The 16,043-nt window shown below is 41.9% G+C and overlaps 1 protein-coding gene across 1 annotated transcript; it reads left to right on the forward strand.

The window, feature by feature from the left end:
• Nucleotides 1-1,495: 1,495 nt before the first annotated feature.
• Nucleotides 1,496-16,040, forward strand: gareml (GRB2 associated, regulator of MAPK1-like). Its single transcript, XM_058613966.1, has 7 exons — nucleotides 1,496-1,819; nucleotides 4,958-5,098; nucleotides 9,367-9,497; nucleotides 9,988-10,153; nucleotides 10,935-11,785; nucleotides 13,436-13,605; nucleotides 13,912-16,040. Exons 1-7 carry the CDS (start codon nucleotides 1,708-1,710, stop codon nucleotides 14,501-14,503), a joined length of 2,163 nt encoding a protein of 720 aa, XP_058469949.1. The 5' UTR covers nucleotides 1,496-1,707; the 3' UTR covers nucleotides 14,504-16,040.
• The last annotated feature ends 3 nt before the right edge of the window (nucleotides 16,041-16,043 follow it).

Genomic DNA, 16,043 nt, shown 5'->3' on the forward strand with positions numbered 1-16,043 from the left:
TAAAAAAAAAAACAATAATTTGTTAGATCTGTATAATAATAAAGTGAACTTTTAATAAGTAAAAAAGTGTCTATATATTAAAATAATGGAAATGTGTCAATAATATAGAACATGTCCTATAAAAAAAAGTTGGTCAATGAATAAATGAGTATAAGGAAAAAAATGGGATTAGGTATAAATATATACAGATAAAACTAAGATAATAAATTTTTTTTTTAAATGGGTATACGCACATACAGTACTGTATATATACTTCAAATTAAACCTTAATTAATTGTGTTCTCTTTCTTTGTCTGTTGTTCTTGGACTCCGTAGTCATTTCAAGTGTCCTCATTTTACTTTTTTAATTTCAGTGATTCTTTGTGGTCATCATCATCCCATCCCCCTGACCTTTTGTGCCTTTGGGGGCCTGTAGCTTACAGACCTGTTGAGTTATCAGTCCTTGCTTATTTGTGTATCATCTCTGTACTCGGCTGAAAACATCTCACAGTAAGTGAGTGAGTGAGTAGAAATGAGAAGAGTAGAAACGGTTGAGTCATGCAGCCAAATAGTCCCCTCATCTCCTTCATCTTTCATTTCCCACCTACGCACCTGCTCAGTGTGTGAGGACAAAAGCTGCTCTAATCATTAACGCGGAAACCGTGAATGAAAGTCCATGGCGACATATAATTGAAAACAACATAAGGGTGAATATTTACACTAACAATGAACGTGTCTGTTATTTTTCTCAATGAATCGTCCATAAAAAGTCAGAAAATGTTCACCAGTGTCTACCAAACCTCAACGTGAAGGCATCCACCATCGTTGTCCTGCTCTGTCCACAAACTAAAGACATTCACTGTGAAGTGTATCAAATCTGATACAAACCAAAAATCCTTTAAATCGCACGCTTCACTATGCACTATGACTATAAAAAGGTAAATAAAAATCTGATGTTTGTTTCTACTTTTTGGGAGAAACAATATCTGTCTTTGAAATGACTCAGAACAAATGATTTTGTGATATAGGTATCAGACACAAAAAGTGGTATTGTCCCAACCCATCAAATTAAAACAGAAATTATTCACATTTAAGAAGCGGAAATTTCTTTTAACTATTTAAAAAAAACAACACTCAAACCGATTTAGTAATTATCAAAATAGTTGACGATTCATGAGTTGACTCAGTAGATTAATAATCGATTAATTGAATAATCGTTGCTGCTGAATATACTTTCTTTTACCTGTATCTATTAACCCATTTATTTTTTACATACATTTATACCTCTTTGTAAAGTACACACAATCCAAATATGTAGTTTAATTGTTAATACTTAGGTGTTTTTATATAGTCTTAACTCTCTGTAAATGTTTTATTGTGATTGCTCTGTGAGCAGTGGCGTTATTGTGACTTAATTTATTCATGTATTTGTTTGGTGATTTACTTGTTTATTTTTGACTGAATTTAAACTTTGCTGTTTAGTGTGAGGAGATGTGTCTCGCGCTGCACCCCGCCCCCTCCCTCCCTTCCTCCCACCGCTCGCGCGCACGGACTCTTGTCAGCCTCTCTCTCCTACATTCAAACATGGCGAAACTCTATCCCACTCTACCTCCACACTCATCCCGCAGCACTTCTCCTTCACCATCACCTCCATTATCGTCTTCATCTTCACCATCATCATCGTCACCGTCGTCAGTCTTATCTCCGGTACCGTGATGACCCGGGAGGATGGAGAAGTTGTCGGCGAGCCTGTCGGAGATTACTTGGAGCCCGCTGTCGCTGCCGTTGGACGCGGTGGTCAGCAAATTCCGTCTGCCCACTCTGGTCCGTCTGGCTCACGGTAAGAAGCAGCCTCCACCTGCTGCGACTTCGAGCAGAAACAAACAAACAAACAAACAAACAAATAAAAACAAACTTTCAGTGCTGTTGCGCTTTCTTTTCTCCAACTGTTAGCTAACTAAACTCCTTCGCAACCCCGTAAAGGTAAAGATAACCGGCACCGTAACAGTGATGAAAACGATTAAAATGTGTTTTTCTAACTTTTGAAAAGTTAAAAATGTAAACGTATATGGAGTAAAATATATTTTAACAGTGTTTTTTCTCCGTAACGTCACTTATATGTGACGACAAGTGTAGTAATTATCTCAAAGACAAGAATCTGTGTAGCGTTCTGTCAAGGTGGATTAGAACAACATTTCTGCTTCCGGTGATAACTTTCAAAATAAATCATACGAATGAAATCCTATCAATGCCAACCAGTGCAGAGATCTAAAATATATCTTCATATAAAATAATTTGCTCACGCTTCCTTTATATTTTAAATGAATAATGACGTTTCCTCTAATTAATTTCATTTTTTGTAGCTGTGTATTTTCTGTCAGTTTATCATAAAAATGGTTTGAAGAACAGTAAGTGATGAACAAACTTGTTAGTTGCAGCCAAAAAAAGGTTCTCATGTTCTCAAATTCATGTACAGTTTTCATAATTGTCCAAATATCTTATTAATCTGTTTATTAATGGTCAGGTTGGTGATGTTTTATAGGTAAAGGGACACTTAAATAAATTAAATCGTTCTAATATATTGACTTATACTTACATTTACTGATCAATCTCTGGAATAACACCTTCCACGGGTGTTAGAAAACATTGATACTCCATGTGAGTCAGTGATTTCTACAGTATCACTTACTTTTGACTTGCATGTATAGGTCCATTGAAAAAGTAGCTCATACTTTACTTATGTTAAATTAAAATAGCTTTACACCATCTGCATCATTCAAAAATTGGTGTCTTGTCAACTTCTTTTATAAGAGTTTTTCATCAACTTGATCGTCTCAGCTCCCTGAGCACGTTTGATGCCTTTTATTTTGAAACCACTCTGGCTTTATTTCCGTTATTACTTTTGCTAAATTCGTCTACCTTACCGCAGCTGCAGCGTTTATTCTCATGACACAGACTGTTATAGTTCACACACCAACACACAGAGTGGGATACAGAGAGGGGCTCATTATTTCACAGCTGTGTTCACTTCTGTGTTCATTTATTTCTTATTTAATGCTAATGTTTTCACACGAAACATAATTCTCTGCTGCACCAGCTCTGATGTCTTCACTTTATGGAGTGTCATGGCCAAAGTTGTTCCAGTCCAGCGAGGCCACAAAGTGTCTGTTGTGCTGCTGAAGTGCTGCTCAATTCTTTTCATATGTAAATGTGTAATCTGTCGGTGAATGTGGTGAATACTAACAAGCAGGGAAAATCTTCAATCTCTCCTCTGCTGCTGCTGGTGGACAGAACAGAGGCCGTAGAGTCCCACCACCACCACCCACCCAGATTTACACACCTTACTTGTGTCTGTGTGTGTGGAAACCCTGTGGGTGTTTATTAACTGCGGTGTAGTTACCCCACAGATGCTTGTTTGTCCAATCACATGGTGGTTTGTTATTTAGAAAAGAGTGTGATGTCAGTATTTTGTGTGTCATAATCTGGATGGATATAGAGTCTGTCAGTGTGTTTACATGCATGTTAAAAGTCCAATTGTAGTCAGACTAAGACAGGGGTGTCCAAACTTTTTTAACGAGGGCCAGATTTGATAATGTGAAGATTTCTGGGGGGTCAGTGATCACATAAGACGTTTTTTTTAACAGTAAAAGTTGCATACAAATGCACTCTTGTCATGTCATGTAAACATGTTAGTCCGACTAAAATCGAGCTAGTCTTAGTGGGACTAACATACCTGGATAATGGCAGCCATAGTCTGATTACCCTTGCATGCATACACTTAGTCTGACTGGAGTTGGACTTGGCACTCTACGCATGATCCAGAAGTAGAAGGAGACGACGCATAAACTGCAGTATTGTTGTACAGAAATCATACGGCAGCGTCTTTCTTCTACCAATTTGTATCACGAATCCCGATGTACAGCAGGTATGAAACAGAACAAGAGCATGGCCCATCTCAGCATTCGTTGTTTGTATTTTTGTGACGTAAAGGTCAACGGGAAACTGATTCAATAAGCACTGAGTGTTATTTTAGTATCAATAATAGTTACGGCTATTTCAAGGTGGTGGGACGGGCGCCCAAAAATTAATTCAGCTTTGGGCCCCATAAAGGCTTGGGCTGCTAATATGGGTTGTTCAACTATAACTGATACATGATAACAAATGATACACAAAAAGAGCCCAATATACAAATAAAACACACATTAAGGGCAGTTTTTCACAGATTGCTGTGACTGAAAGCATTCATTCGTTCTTTTTCTACCACTTTGTCCTCCTCATGAGGGTCACAGGGAGCTGAAGCCAATCCCAGCTAACACAGGGCGAAAGGTGGGGTCCCACCCTGGACAGGTCACCAGTCCATCACATGGTCAACACACAGAGACGGACGACCATTCACACTCTCACTCACACCCAGGGGTCAATTAACCAATTCACCTCTGCTTGTTTTGGGACTGTGGGATGAGGGTCTAGTCAAGGCGTGTAATCGCCAACTTCCAGAGAAACAGTAAAAGACTATTTCTACAAGATTTTGGAAGTAACAGCTGTTCCAATCCTTTGTAGCAAGAACTAAAAAAGATGTACATCCATCTGATGAGTGTGTGAGAGGACGTGTGTATGTGTGTGTGTGATTGAATTGTACCACTGTGCTGTTAACAGAAATCAATGCTGTTGTGCTACATGATGGCTCTGTAGTGAAGGCTGGAGAGCTGTGTGTGTGTGTATGTGGGCTGTGTAATAGTAGGTTGTCAGTTGTATAGCGTGGTCCTGATGCGTAGGTTAGAGTTGGTGAACCGTCACTGATGGTGGTAATTATCGACACTGAATCCTGACTGTGTGTGTTTGTTTTTAGTGTTTTCCACTGTTGAGCCACTTACTGTGACCCGAAAACCTGAGGCCATGAGACCGTTTGTTTATTACTAATCCATTTTTCTAAGTTGATTTGTCTTTATCTCTGTGTGTATGCGGGTGTGTGTTCCAGGTGAATGTGTGGAGGGTCTGTCAGAGGAGGATGTGGTGCTGTTGCACTCCTGCCGTCAGTGGACCACAGTCACAGCCCACAGCTTAGAGGAGGGACACTACGTCATCGGACCCAAGATAGACATCCCTCTGCAATACCAGGGTGAGTACACACACACACGCAAACTTGTTTTTATATCTCAGTGAGGACACATTATTGACATTATGTCATTCCCTAGCTGCTAACCCTAAACATGACAATCACAACTAAGTGCCTAACCTTAACCCTTAACCTAACCCTATCCTAATTGTAACCCTTACTCTAAAACCCTTTAAATATGCGGTCAAAATGTCCCTCACAAGGTCAAAATGCCTCAAAAAAGATAGGTTTGTATGTTTTTTAGACCTCACAAAGATAAATACAACACACACACACACACACACACACACACACACACACAAGCTAATTGTTATTATGTCTAACTAATGGGGAACTTGAAAATATGACATTAGCATAATGATTAGGGGTCGTTAAATATCAGAATATTCTCGACAAAGCTAACAGGAGCAGCTAAAGAGATGCATTCAAGAAACCTTGTAAACTTCATCACTTCTGCAAACACACATGAAATCCAATAACTCAATTCGTGCTGCTGCTGTGATTCTAGATGCACCACAAACTAGGTCATTATTGGAGTAGAAAGATTTGTTTTGATTAATCACGGTAACTGATTGAGTTTTTTATAATCAAGTGAAAGCCCTTCCCTAAAAATATGTTTTGGATTTCTGTGGAGGATAAAGCACCAGACGATGAATGAATGAATGAATGAATGAATGAATGATTTGGTGGAAGGCAACATGAATGAACTACAGACAATGAATATTATGCTCTTTGCACTCCATTCACCACACACTCAAGCAGTCAATCAGCTGACCTTCCCTTTCACTCTCCTGTCCATTCACTTTCCATTTTCCGCTCTTTTTATGAATGGGTCCAGTCAGAATGACCTCACCGGAGCTCATCCACACAATCCCATTGTCCGACCGCATTATTCGCTGACTGCCTGTGTAACTGGATCTTAATGTGTCTCCCTTATTCTCAGTCACTTCCTCCACTGACTCCATCAGCGGAGCGCTGATGTTACCTCACACTCCTGACGCCGCTCAGGCTCCTTTTTTTCCAGAAGAATAGAGGTTGAGATCATTGACATTTTAGACACTTTACTATCGGAAGTGTGTCACTGACCGTCAGTGTTAATGATATGCGCCAAGTGAAGAAATAGAAATGAAAAGGTTTGCACTGTAGTTGTAACGAATGATCAATAATGAATATGAAGGTAAAGAGGAATGTGTGTGTCCGTGTCCTGGTTTAGTGAATCTCTCGTAGGTCATTTCGTTGTCCTGGTGTTACCCCACGTATGGTCCTTTTAACAAGAACTAATAAATGTGTAAGGACAAAAGCACTGGGACATTTTATTTGTAATCCTAAAGATTTTCACTATGTAGAACCTGTTTTTGATTAGAGGTCAACAAATATGGTTTTTTTCTATAACTGATGGCCAATATACAGTATGATGCTAAAATAATATAATTATTATATAATATATATATTTTTTATTAATATTTTTTATTAATAATAATAATAATAATAATAATAATAATAATAATAATAAAGCTGAACCATTTAAAATAGCAAACACTCATAGTCTTGTCGCTCTAATCTGAAAAATAAAAAAATAGATTATAAATTAAATAATTTATGAACTAAATATTAAACAGGTAATCACTTTTTGTTTGGATAAAAATGCAGAGTTTTAGTGAATTAGCAGCATTCATCAACAAAGTGTAACTGTACATAAATAAAAAAATAATAATAAGCCAGCAAATTTCAGATAAATTGGATGATGCCAACATAATTTGGCCAGATTATTGGGCCAATTTATCAGTCTATCTGTATGACTTGCTATTTACTGCTTTCTTCCGTCATTCACTTGGGTTCTTGCTTTTGAATAAGGTTTGTAGCTTTATGAGTGTTTTATTTAATAATTAAAAGAAGCTCTATGATTATTCAGCTTCTGGAATGTGATTATGTTCTGGTTTCTTTGCTCCATATAAGAAAGACATAGAGTCATTTTGGTTTATGGGAAACACTGATCCAAATTTTTCAAAATGTTCTGACATTTTATGGACCAAACTACTAATAGACTAATCAAACCCTAGTATATTCAAGTTCAACGGGAACAGATTGTTGTAGGCGTTTCTGCATTTTTACTTAAACAATCTCAAATGTATAGGACTGCATTGATGTCACTCTAACAGTAACATATGAGTTGTTGTTGTTGTTGATGAATCAGAGGACACGTGCAGAGATGAGATAATGTCTGTGCGATGACTTCATGCAGGAAGTCCAAATAAGCTGAGGAAGAGGAGGAGGAGAGCAATATAGGTGTCCCTCTGGGGACAGACCACAGGATGCCCCCTCCTCCTCCTCCTCCTTCTGACTTCATCATCATGTCTGCATCTTCTGTGCATCAGCGAGAGACATGGATGTCTAAGGTGTAGAGGACAGAGGAAATGAATGAGAAAGTGGCGCCACATCAGCCACTGTTATAATTAGAGGTCGACTGATATAGGTTTTTTCTATGAGTGATGTCAGTTTTAGAAATCGGCATCATATTTTGTTTTTCCTCCCACTGATAAAAGATAACAGTGTTTCCGGTTTCCTTCCACAGTCCAAACACATGCGGATTTGTGGATTAGCACAAAATTAGTTAGACTTTAAATTCACTGTGAGTGTGAGTGTGAGAGTTTGTCTCTATTTGTCCCTGAGATGGACTGGCAATGTGTGAGATTGGCAGTATAAAACAGTAGAAGATGGATGGATGGATGATATCAGAAAATGCAAAAAAAATAGTCTGTCTTTCTTATCTGCATGTCATATTCAGTTTTTTCCATAAAAAATATGTGAATATAAACATTAAATACACAAAACAGGTTATCTAAACACTTAAAAAGTGAATGTTTGAATGAAAAGATAAAGTTTCTGTGACTTAAAGCAACTTTTAAGAAGTTTCTGAGACCAAAAATGCATAATTTGTCAAAACTGGCTGATTTATAAGTAATAATTGGCCAATGCTGATTATTAAAAAATGGCAAATATCAGTTGGGGCCACTTAACCTGTTTGTCTCTAGTCGTAAAGTGTATAGTGGCCAAAACTTGCTGCAGGGAATTAAAAGCCTCAGAGTAACAGTAGCGTGAATATTTGCAGTCTTGCCTTCAGCTTAGTAAGAGTTTTCAAGATGGAGGAGGTGTTTTAAAGCCATAAACCTTGTTTCCCTCCTCAGACGGGTCCCATTCTTGAAGGGGGGTTGGGGGTTGTGTTGAAAAGTGGCACTTGTTGGTATTGTTCAGTGGGTGGAAGCTTCTTCTCCTGGTGGCTCTGAATTGGAAGGCAGTGGGGTGTAAGGAGCACGAGGGAGACGGCGCAGGAGGAGGGGGAGGAGAAGAAGGATGGTCGAGATTTGGTATTCCGCTCTGCCTCCCAGACAAAAAAACTTTCTCATGTCTCTTTTCCCCTCCGTCACACACAAACACTTTGACTCTGTGAGAAAGAAAAGAGGGTTATCAGAGTTCAGCGGCTGAAAAGCTGATGCCTCAGAGACCACTGTGTTCTTCACAACATGAGAAACAACGGCAGACCAAAACAACCAAAATAATACTTAAAAGATCACACACACATTAACTGGCCTGAAGTGTGAGGGATTTACAGATGGAGGCGGATGAGCAGTTGTATGTGTGTGTGTGAGAGAATGTGTGAGTGTATGTGTCTCCATGGTGATGTGTCTCTGCTCTGCGTGAGAATGGGGGTCCTTTAGTGGTTGCCATGCCAACCCTTGTTGGCTGTTGATTGGTGGGGAGCTGGTGCCAGGTCATAGGTCATGGAGGTGTCTTTGTATTCTTCTCATCCAAGCAGTGTGTGTGTGTGTTTGTATTTGTTACCTCTTTAGGACATCTTGTGGCATAAACACTGACCTTGTCAGGACCAGTAGTCCTCATGGAGGCCAGAACCTTATTTCTGAGGTTTAGTTTATGGCAAATTTGAATTGAGGTTGCGTTAAGGTTAGAGTTAGGCATTGATTAGTTATGGTTAAGGTTAGGAATAAGGCTTTGTATAGGCTGTTCAAATTAATGGAAGTCAACACAGTGTCCTTTAAAGGATGTGTATGTGAACTGCATGAAGCCAAAAGAAACAAAAAAAAAACCAACGTTCTGCCTTTAGTTCTTCCTTCCTCTTTTCCTGACCTCTTTCCTCATCCTGCTTCCTTCCTTTTACCTCCCCTTTTCTCCTCAATTAAATTCTTCTTTCCTTCACCATCTGTCTGCTTGTCCCCTCTCATCCTTCTAATCCTGTTTTCCGCTCTCTTTTATAGGCAAGTTCAAGTTGTTGGATGAAGACCGGGACGTCAGGGATCCAGTCCAGTATTTCTCCAGTGTGGAGGAAGTTGCCGGAGTCTTCCCTGACCGAGTCTTTGTCTTGGAGACGATCACCTTTAGTGTCAAGGTCAAAAACTCAAACCTTCCTTTTAGCTTTACTTTATTCATAAAGGTCCATTGAGTAAAAACTACGGTGACGTTCGCATACCTAAAAGGATGTTCTTTGTTTGCGTAGTAAGCTTCTGATTCCATACAGAAATGTGAAATCTGGCTGGTTTGTGTGTTTGCTGTTGTTAGAAACATGGTGGTGCAAGATGGCACCTTCCATAATGCAAAGCCCTCACCTGTGGTACATAAAGAAAGCTTAATCTAAGGCTACAAAAACCAAACAATATGTATGTAAAAGGGATTTTACTCTTATACAAACATACTGAAGGGCAGTTTATTCAATACCTGCCAATAAACCCTCTGAAATGTGACATACTGGACCTTTAAGGAGGCAGATCATGTTTATTCTGACTCGTGTTTTGGAGAAACATGACAAATCCTTGCAGAGATGCAGCATCACATCCTCTCTTCTCTCTCTCTCTCTCTCTGTGTGTGTGTGTGTGCTGCAGGTGGTGTCAGGGGAGTTCAGCGAGGACAGTGAGCCCTACAGCTTCACTCTGCAGGCTGGAGATGAGCTGTCACTCATGGGGAAAGCGGAGCTCCTCTGTGCCACACCCTCAAAGGAAAAGACGGGATTGAGCGCGCTCCTGAGACGCCTGGGAAAAACACCTAGAAGTGAGTAAAGTTCAAACTTGGTGTGTTGATGCGATACAGTATGGGGCAGGGTGAACTACTTCAGTGGTTGCACTTCTTCTTCTTTCGCCACATCTGCGTCCATCCTGTCCTCTCCCTTGTGTCCTCTTCTGTCCTTCTTCACAACCTTCTCTGTGGTCTTCTTCTGTTCCTCCTGCCCTGCAGCTCCACCTTGAACATCACTATCCCTTTTCTGCACATGACCAACTACTGTATCTCAACCTGGACTTAGTTTCCAAACCATTCCACCTGAGCTGTCCATAGAAATCCTGGTCAATCCCAACAAAAGTCTCGAAGCATCTTCAGCTCCAGCGGCTCCTGTCTTTTAGACACTGTGCCACTGTGTCCATGTCATCATAGCAGGTCTCACTGCCATCTTGTGGACCTTCCCTTTCACTTTTGCTGCTATTTTTCTGTCACACTGTCTTTACCCACTCCACTATGCCTGCACTCTCTTCTTCACCTCTCTTGTGCCCTGTCCATTGCTTTGGCCGGTTGATAGTCTTTGAAACAGACAGAAAAGGCTCTGGTAACCTTCTTAGTGCACTTTTAAATCATGAAATGTAAATACATCAGTACATATTTGACATTTTAGAGGTCTCTGTGCTCATGTGTCGTTAAACCACCTCCCAATGTTGTTTTTCAGATGGGACCTGAGGACACATTGAGGACAAATTGGTGTTCAGACCTGTACATTGATCAGATTAATCAGGACGCATGTTCATTTAAAGTCTGAAACGATTTTCTGTCTCTGTCTCTGCAGGTAAAACTCCCTGCCTGGTCTGTATGAACCATCGCACCAACCAGAGTGTCAGCCTTCCTTTCGGCTGCCGTGGGCGCTTTTGCACACGCTCCCCTCTGGAGCAAGGCATGCTGGGAGGGGAGCACACGGTGCGCAGCATAATCGAGAGGGTCCGCCTGCCGGTCAACGTGTCCGTACCCTCGCGGCCGCCGCGGAACCCCTACGACCGCCACGCGGTCCGCGAGGGCCACCGCTACAAGCTGCTCAACATTGTCAGCAAGACGGTGGTGCTCTGCATGGTGATCCGCCGACAGGAAGTCTCCCCCTCCCACTTCCTGCTGCTGCGCTGCATGCCCCGCTTCAACGTGGCTGAGGCCTCCGTCCACACGGCGGCGCTGGAGAGCCTCTTAATGCGACACACGTTCGACCCGGACGCCTACTCTCGCGCAGTGAGAGAAACGCGGCCGGAGCTGGAGTGTATGACGGAGGAGTGCGTGAGTCCGCGGCGCTCGCGCGTGTGCGTGTCGGGTCAGGACACCGTGGCACCGGCACTGCAGCGCCTGTCGATGTGCGGGTATGGGGGCGGGGTTTCGGACAGCCTATCACAGCGCTGCAGGGACTCTTACGGAGAGAGACTGGGGGAGGAGCCAGGCGAGGAGAGGGAGTATGTGACTCCTGAGTGGACTGAGGCTGAAATGAGGACCAGTGAGGAAATCCCTTACGAGGAACTCTGGACCAATCAGAACACAGAGGGCTTGGGGAAGGAGCCGAACCTCATCTCCTTCCATTCGTCTTCCTCGATGGACGGGACTCTTGGTACCGTGGTGACAAGAGTGTCCACGCCGCCACCTGTACCTCCAAAATCTGATGCTGTGAGTTTCAGACGTCGCCTGCTGTCTTCTCTGTCTCCCACTCACTCTGTCTCATCGTCTGTCCACAGCAGCATGAGTCTGTTAAGAGTCAGGATGCGTGACGTGAATTATTCATACATTACAGCTTTAAAACCTCACTGACCACAAACACACACACACACACACACACACGCTCACACACACACACACTGCCTTCCTGGAAAAACACTCATGAATACATACATCATCAGTGAGGACGCAGGTACATGTTGGAATATAAACTGGATTACTATGATTTAATAGAGGCTACACAACAACTTTAATATCAGCGTGTTAGTGCTGATATTAATGGAGCATCTTTATGGTTTTGAACTTTATGGTGAATAGAATAGGAAATGAAATCTTTCACTTAGATTTCCGTGCATCATTGAGACAACACATCTGCACATGAAGGTCAAACTTCTTCGTTAGTTCAACAAGCAGATCGCTGTTTTGTCTTTGTTACTTTTACTTCTTGTAGATGACACTGTAGTTATTAGTTTTAGTTTCTGTAGGTGACACTAGTTAGGTTGAGTATCTGTTGATGACAGCAGAATAATGACTGTTATGTCCAACATTTGTCAGAAACACAGTGAAAAAGTATCTGTTTTTATTAAATGTTTCCATCAATAACGGAGAAAATGAGCTCAAAAGACATATTGACATATTTTACTACAGAAACTAGTGGAGGTGTGGAAGGCTGGTTCTATCTCAGACCATATTACCATTCACATTATGCTGAAAGGTTATTATGGAGGTGTTGAGTCAAACATTCATTGAATTGTCTACATATCTTTGCGATGTTGTTTCAGCTCCTTCCTTGCTCCACTTTCTTTTTATTGTAACGGTTTCATTGTTATTATTCTGCCTCTGATGATGAAATATCATTTGTTTGGTGCTTTCTTCATTTGAAAACGGGCTCCGTCAAGCAAAACTAACTTCACTGAGGGAGCGTTTGTGTGTATACAGCAGCAGAGCAGTGGTGGGCGGGAACAAAAATGATTTACATCATCAAACTTTTGAACATTGAGTTTTACAGACCAGTAGATTTAACTTGCGGGCGCCTCAGACATGTGTTTATATTTATGTCACACACTAGGATTTTAAGTTTTGTTTCTCTGTATCTTAAAGATAAATCAGGTTTCTTTTTCTCGTCGCTACTGCTGCTCATACAGCAGTGTGTGTTTGTAAAGAGGCATTATCGTGCTCGTTCTGTTGAATTCATTACTTTTGTCAAAGTGACGGCAGCTCGCAGCGGAACACGGAGGGAGTGTCGCTGTTGATGTCTGCTGTGCAGCTGGATTATAGCCTGTCACACACACACAGTTCCACATTCCCTGATACTTAACCTGTCAAGACACTGTGTGCATGTGCATGTGTGTGTGTGTGTGAGAGAGAGGAAGTTTGTTTGAGGTGTAAAGGTCACAAAGTTCGACATTTACCAAGTAGAAACACTGGAAAACCCACACAGTCTGGTTTCCATGACTTCAGAGGACATTACCTTAACCTCATCTTGACCAGTTCCTCTGAAATGAGGTTCTTGTTAGGACCAGGTTTTGGTCTCCATGAGGACTACTGGTTATGGTTATAACATTTTTGTCACAGTTCTAATTTTCTGTGTTTTGCATGTAGGTGAGAGAGGAGTGCCGCTACTTGATCGCCCCTCCGGTTCCTCCTCGCTGCTCTAAAGGGGGCTCCATCTCTAGCCCCGCCCCCAGCCCGCCGGTCCCACCTCGCTTCCCCAAAGCATCCACCTCACCGAGACCCAACCTCTCCTTCTACTCCTCTGGACTTCAGGACAGGTGCTGATTTGTTTTGTTTTGTTTTGTTCCTACAAACATGCGACACATCAGTCTTAATCTAATCTGTAAATCATTATCACACTGATGTGGATTTTTTTTAGTATAATTACTGAGGATTATCTTTACAACACATTGAAAATAATCTCTAGTTTCAGTCCTGCTCTCATGTGCTGGAGTTTAGAATATTCGACAAATAATACCGGGGCAGCATTTTTCCTACTAGAATAAATATTACAGAAAACGTGTCTTCCCATAATATTACATCCTTATTAGCGTGTTCTGACTGACCTGTGATCTCTGCTGCAGCTGCTCACCTTCTCCAGACGCCTCCCTCTACTGTTACCCGTGCTCCTGGGCCGACTGTCCTGCCCCGAACCCCGCCAGTCCCGAGCCGCTCCCTGCAGACGGCACGGCCAACCCTCAGCCGGCGCAGGCCACCTGGGTGGAGCCGTGGGCGGACTCCTTCACCTCCTCGGGGCCCCGCCTCCGGCCGCCACCCCCGCAGAGTCGTTTCGCCCCCTTTGGCGCACTGAACCCCTTCAACCGCCAGTCGCCCTGCCCGTCACCCGAGCCCGGCGCCAGCCCCACCGCAGAGTCCTCCAGAGGCGCAGAGGGCGGCGTCACGTCGGCGGGCGTCACCGAGGGGCCGTCCCTGACCCCTGACCCCACCTGGCGCCCACCCACCGACCTCTCCGTTCTGTCGCTGGAGGAAGTGTCCGCGTGCTTGAGGTTCATCGGCCTATCAGAGGCGGCGGTGGCCATTTTCCAGAGGGAGCGCATCGACGGCAGCCTCCTGGTGCAGCTGACTGAGGACATCCTGTCACATGACTTCCACCTGAGCCGACTCCATGTGACCAAGATCACACAGTTTATACAAGGCTGGAGGCCCAAGATCTAACACACACACACACACACACACACACACACACACACACTGTCCTGATAATGTGCCTGTCGGCTGCTGAGCCTTTCCTGAATGTGCCTTCCCACTGTGACCAGCTGAGTGACGCTGAAGGAAACCACGCCACCCTGTGGTCAAACTCTAGAACTGACACTTGATTGGCTCTGAGGCCAAAAAGTCTCTGACAGACTTGACTGAAAGCTTCCTGTCTGAATCACAGACTGGGGACTAGTTTACTAACACATGAGGAGACGATCACGAGGAGCGTGCCCACGTTCCACAAATATTAAATCATGTGACGAGAAAAGAAGAAAGATTTTAAAGCACTACGTCATTGCTGGGAAATCTGAGGTAAAAAAAAAGATCCACAGCCCCCACAATTATACACTGGAGGAAGGGTCGATGATGTCGCAGTAGATATTAAAACAACTGCCGTAGTCGTAAAGTTATTAAATAATAAAGAAAAGGATCATTTATAGGAATATTTGTCTTTTAAATTTCACTCTCTGCAGGATGTTTGAGGACATTTTCACTGTTTTTTTAAAGTTATGTTGTTTTTTAAAAAGGGAAATAGGTCAGCTGATAAATTGATCAAGGAAATTATAATTTCTTACAGAATTACATTTCTGTGTCTGCTGTGGACCGTGGTGTAACAATGAAATGAAATTGTGCCCAAATATGGACAAAAATTAGAAAGTATATCAGTAAATTAAATAGAAGCCTATATTTAATATGTACAGCGTAATTTAGCCCTATACATGTAAACTCTACATCCAATAAGGTATTGATGTTGTTGTAAAAGCAGTAGGGCTGCAACGAAGTTGTTGATTATTCTCTAAATTAATCATTTTGAAATGAGTTGTTTAGATCCATAAAATGTCAGAAAGCGTTGATCAGTGTTTCCCAAACCACAGAATGATGACATTCTCAGAATGCTTTGTTCAGAAACTAAAAAGGATTTAGTTTGAAAGATTTCTCTGTCAAATGAAGCAAAGAAACCTGAAAATATTCACATTTAAGAAGCTGAAAAAACACTTAAATTGATTAATCGATGACCAAAAATTGTTTAATTTAGTTTATCGTTTATAATCGATGAATCGTTGCAGCCCTACAACAAAGACTGTGAACACGCAATTTGACCAAACATGTTTATTATAGTCGTGATTATTTTATCACCACGCTGACTGACACAAGGCGCGTTAAATTCCATGCTCCTGAAAATCCTCGTCCTCCTCCTCCACACACACACTCACAGTTTTACTCTGTTACTCTCTGTGATTATGCAAGTGTACGGCCACTGTGAGAGGAGCGACGGAGAAATAAATGAGAATATGAAATAAATAGAAACTTAATGACCTCTGAAAATCACGTTATTCTCTGGGTTTTTTTCCCCCTCTGGTGGTTGTGGAGAGTAAATCTCATTACTGGTGTTAGAGAGTGATGTAAACCCACTACAACTTACAGAATTAGGGTTATCTTCTGTTATAGTTTGAAGAAGAAGAAACAAATAGATTGATAAATAAGATTTTGGATCACG

This window comes from Solea solea, chromosome 17, assembly GCF_958295425.1.
Source record: "Solea solea chromosome 17, fSolSol10.1, whole genome shotgun sequence".
Taxonomy (NCBI): Eukaryota; Metazoa; Chordata; class Actinopteri; order Pleuronectiformes; family Soleidae; genus Solea; species Solea solea.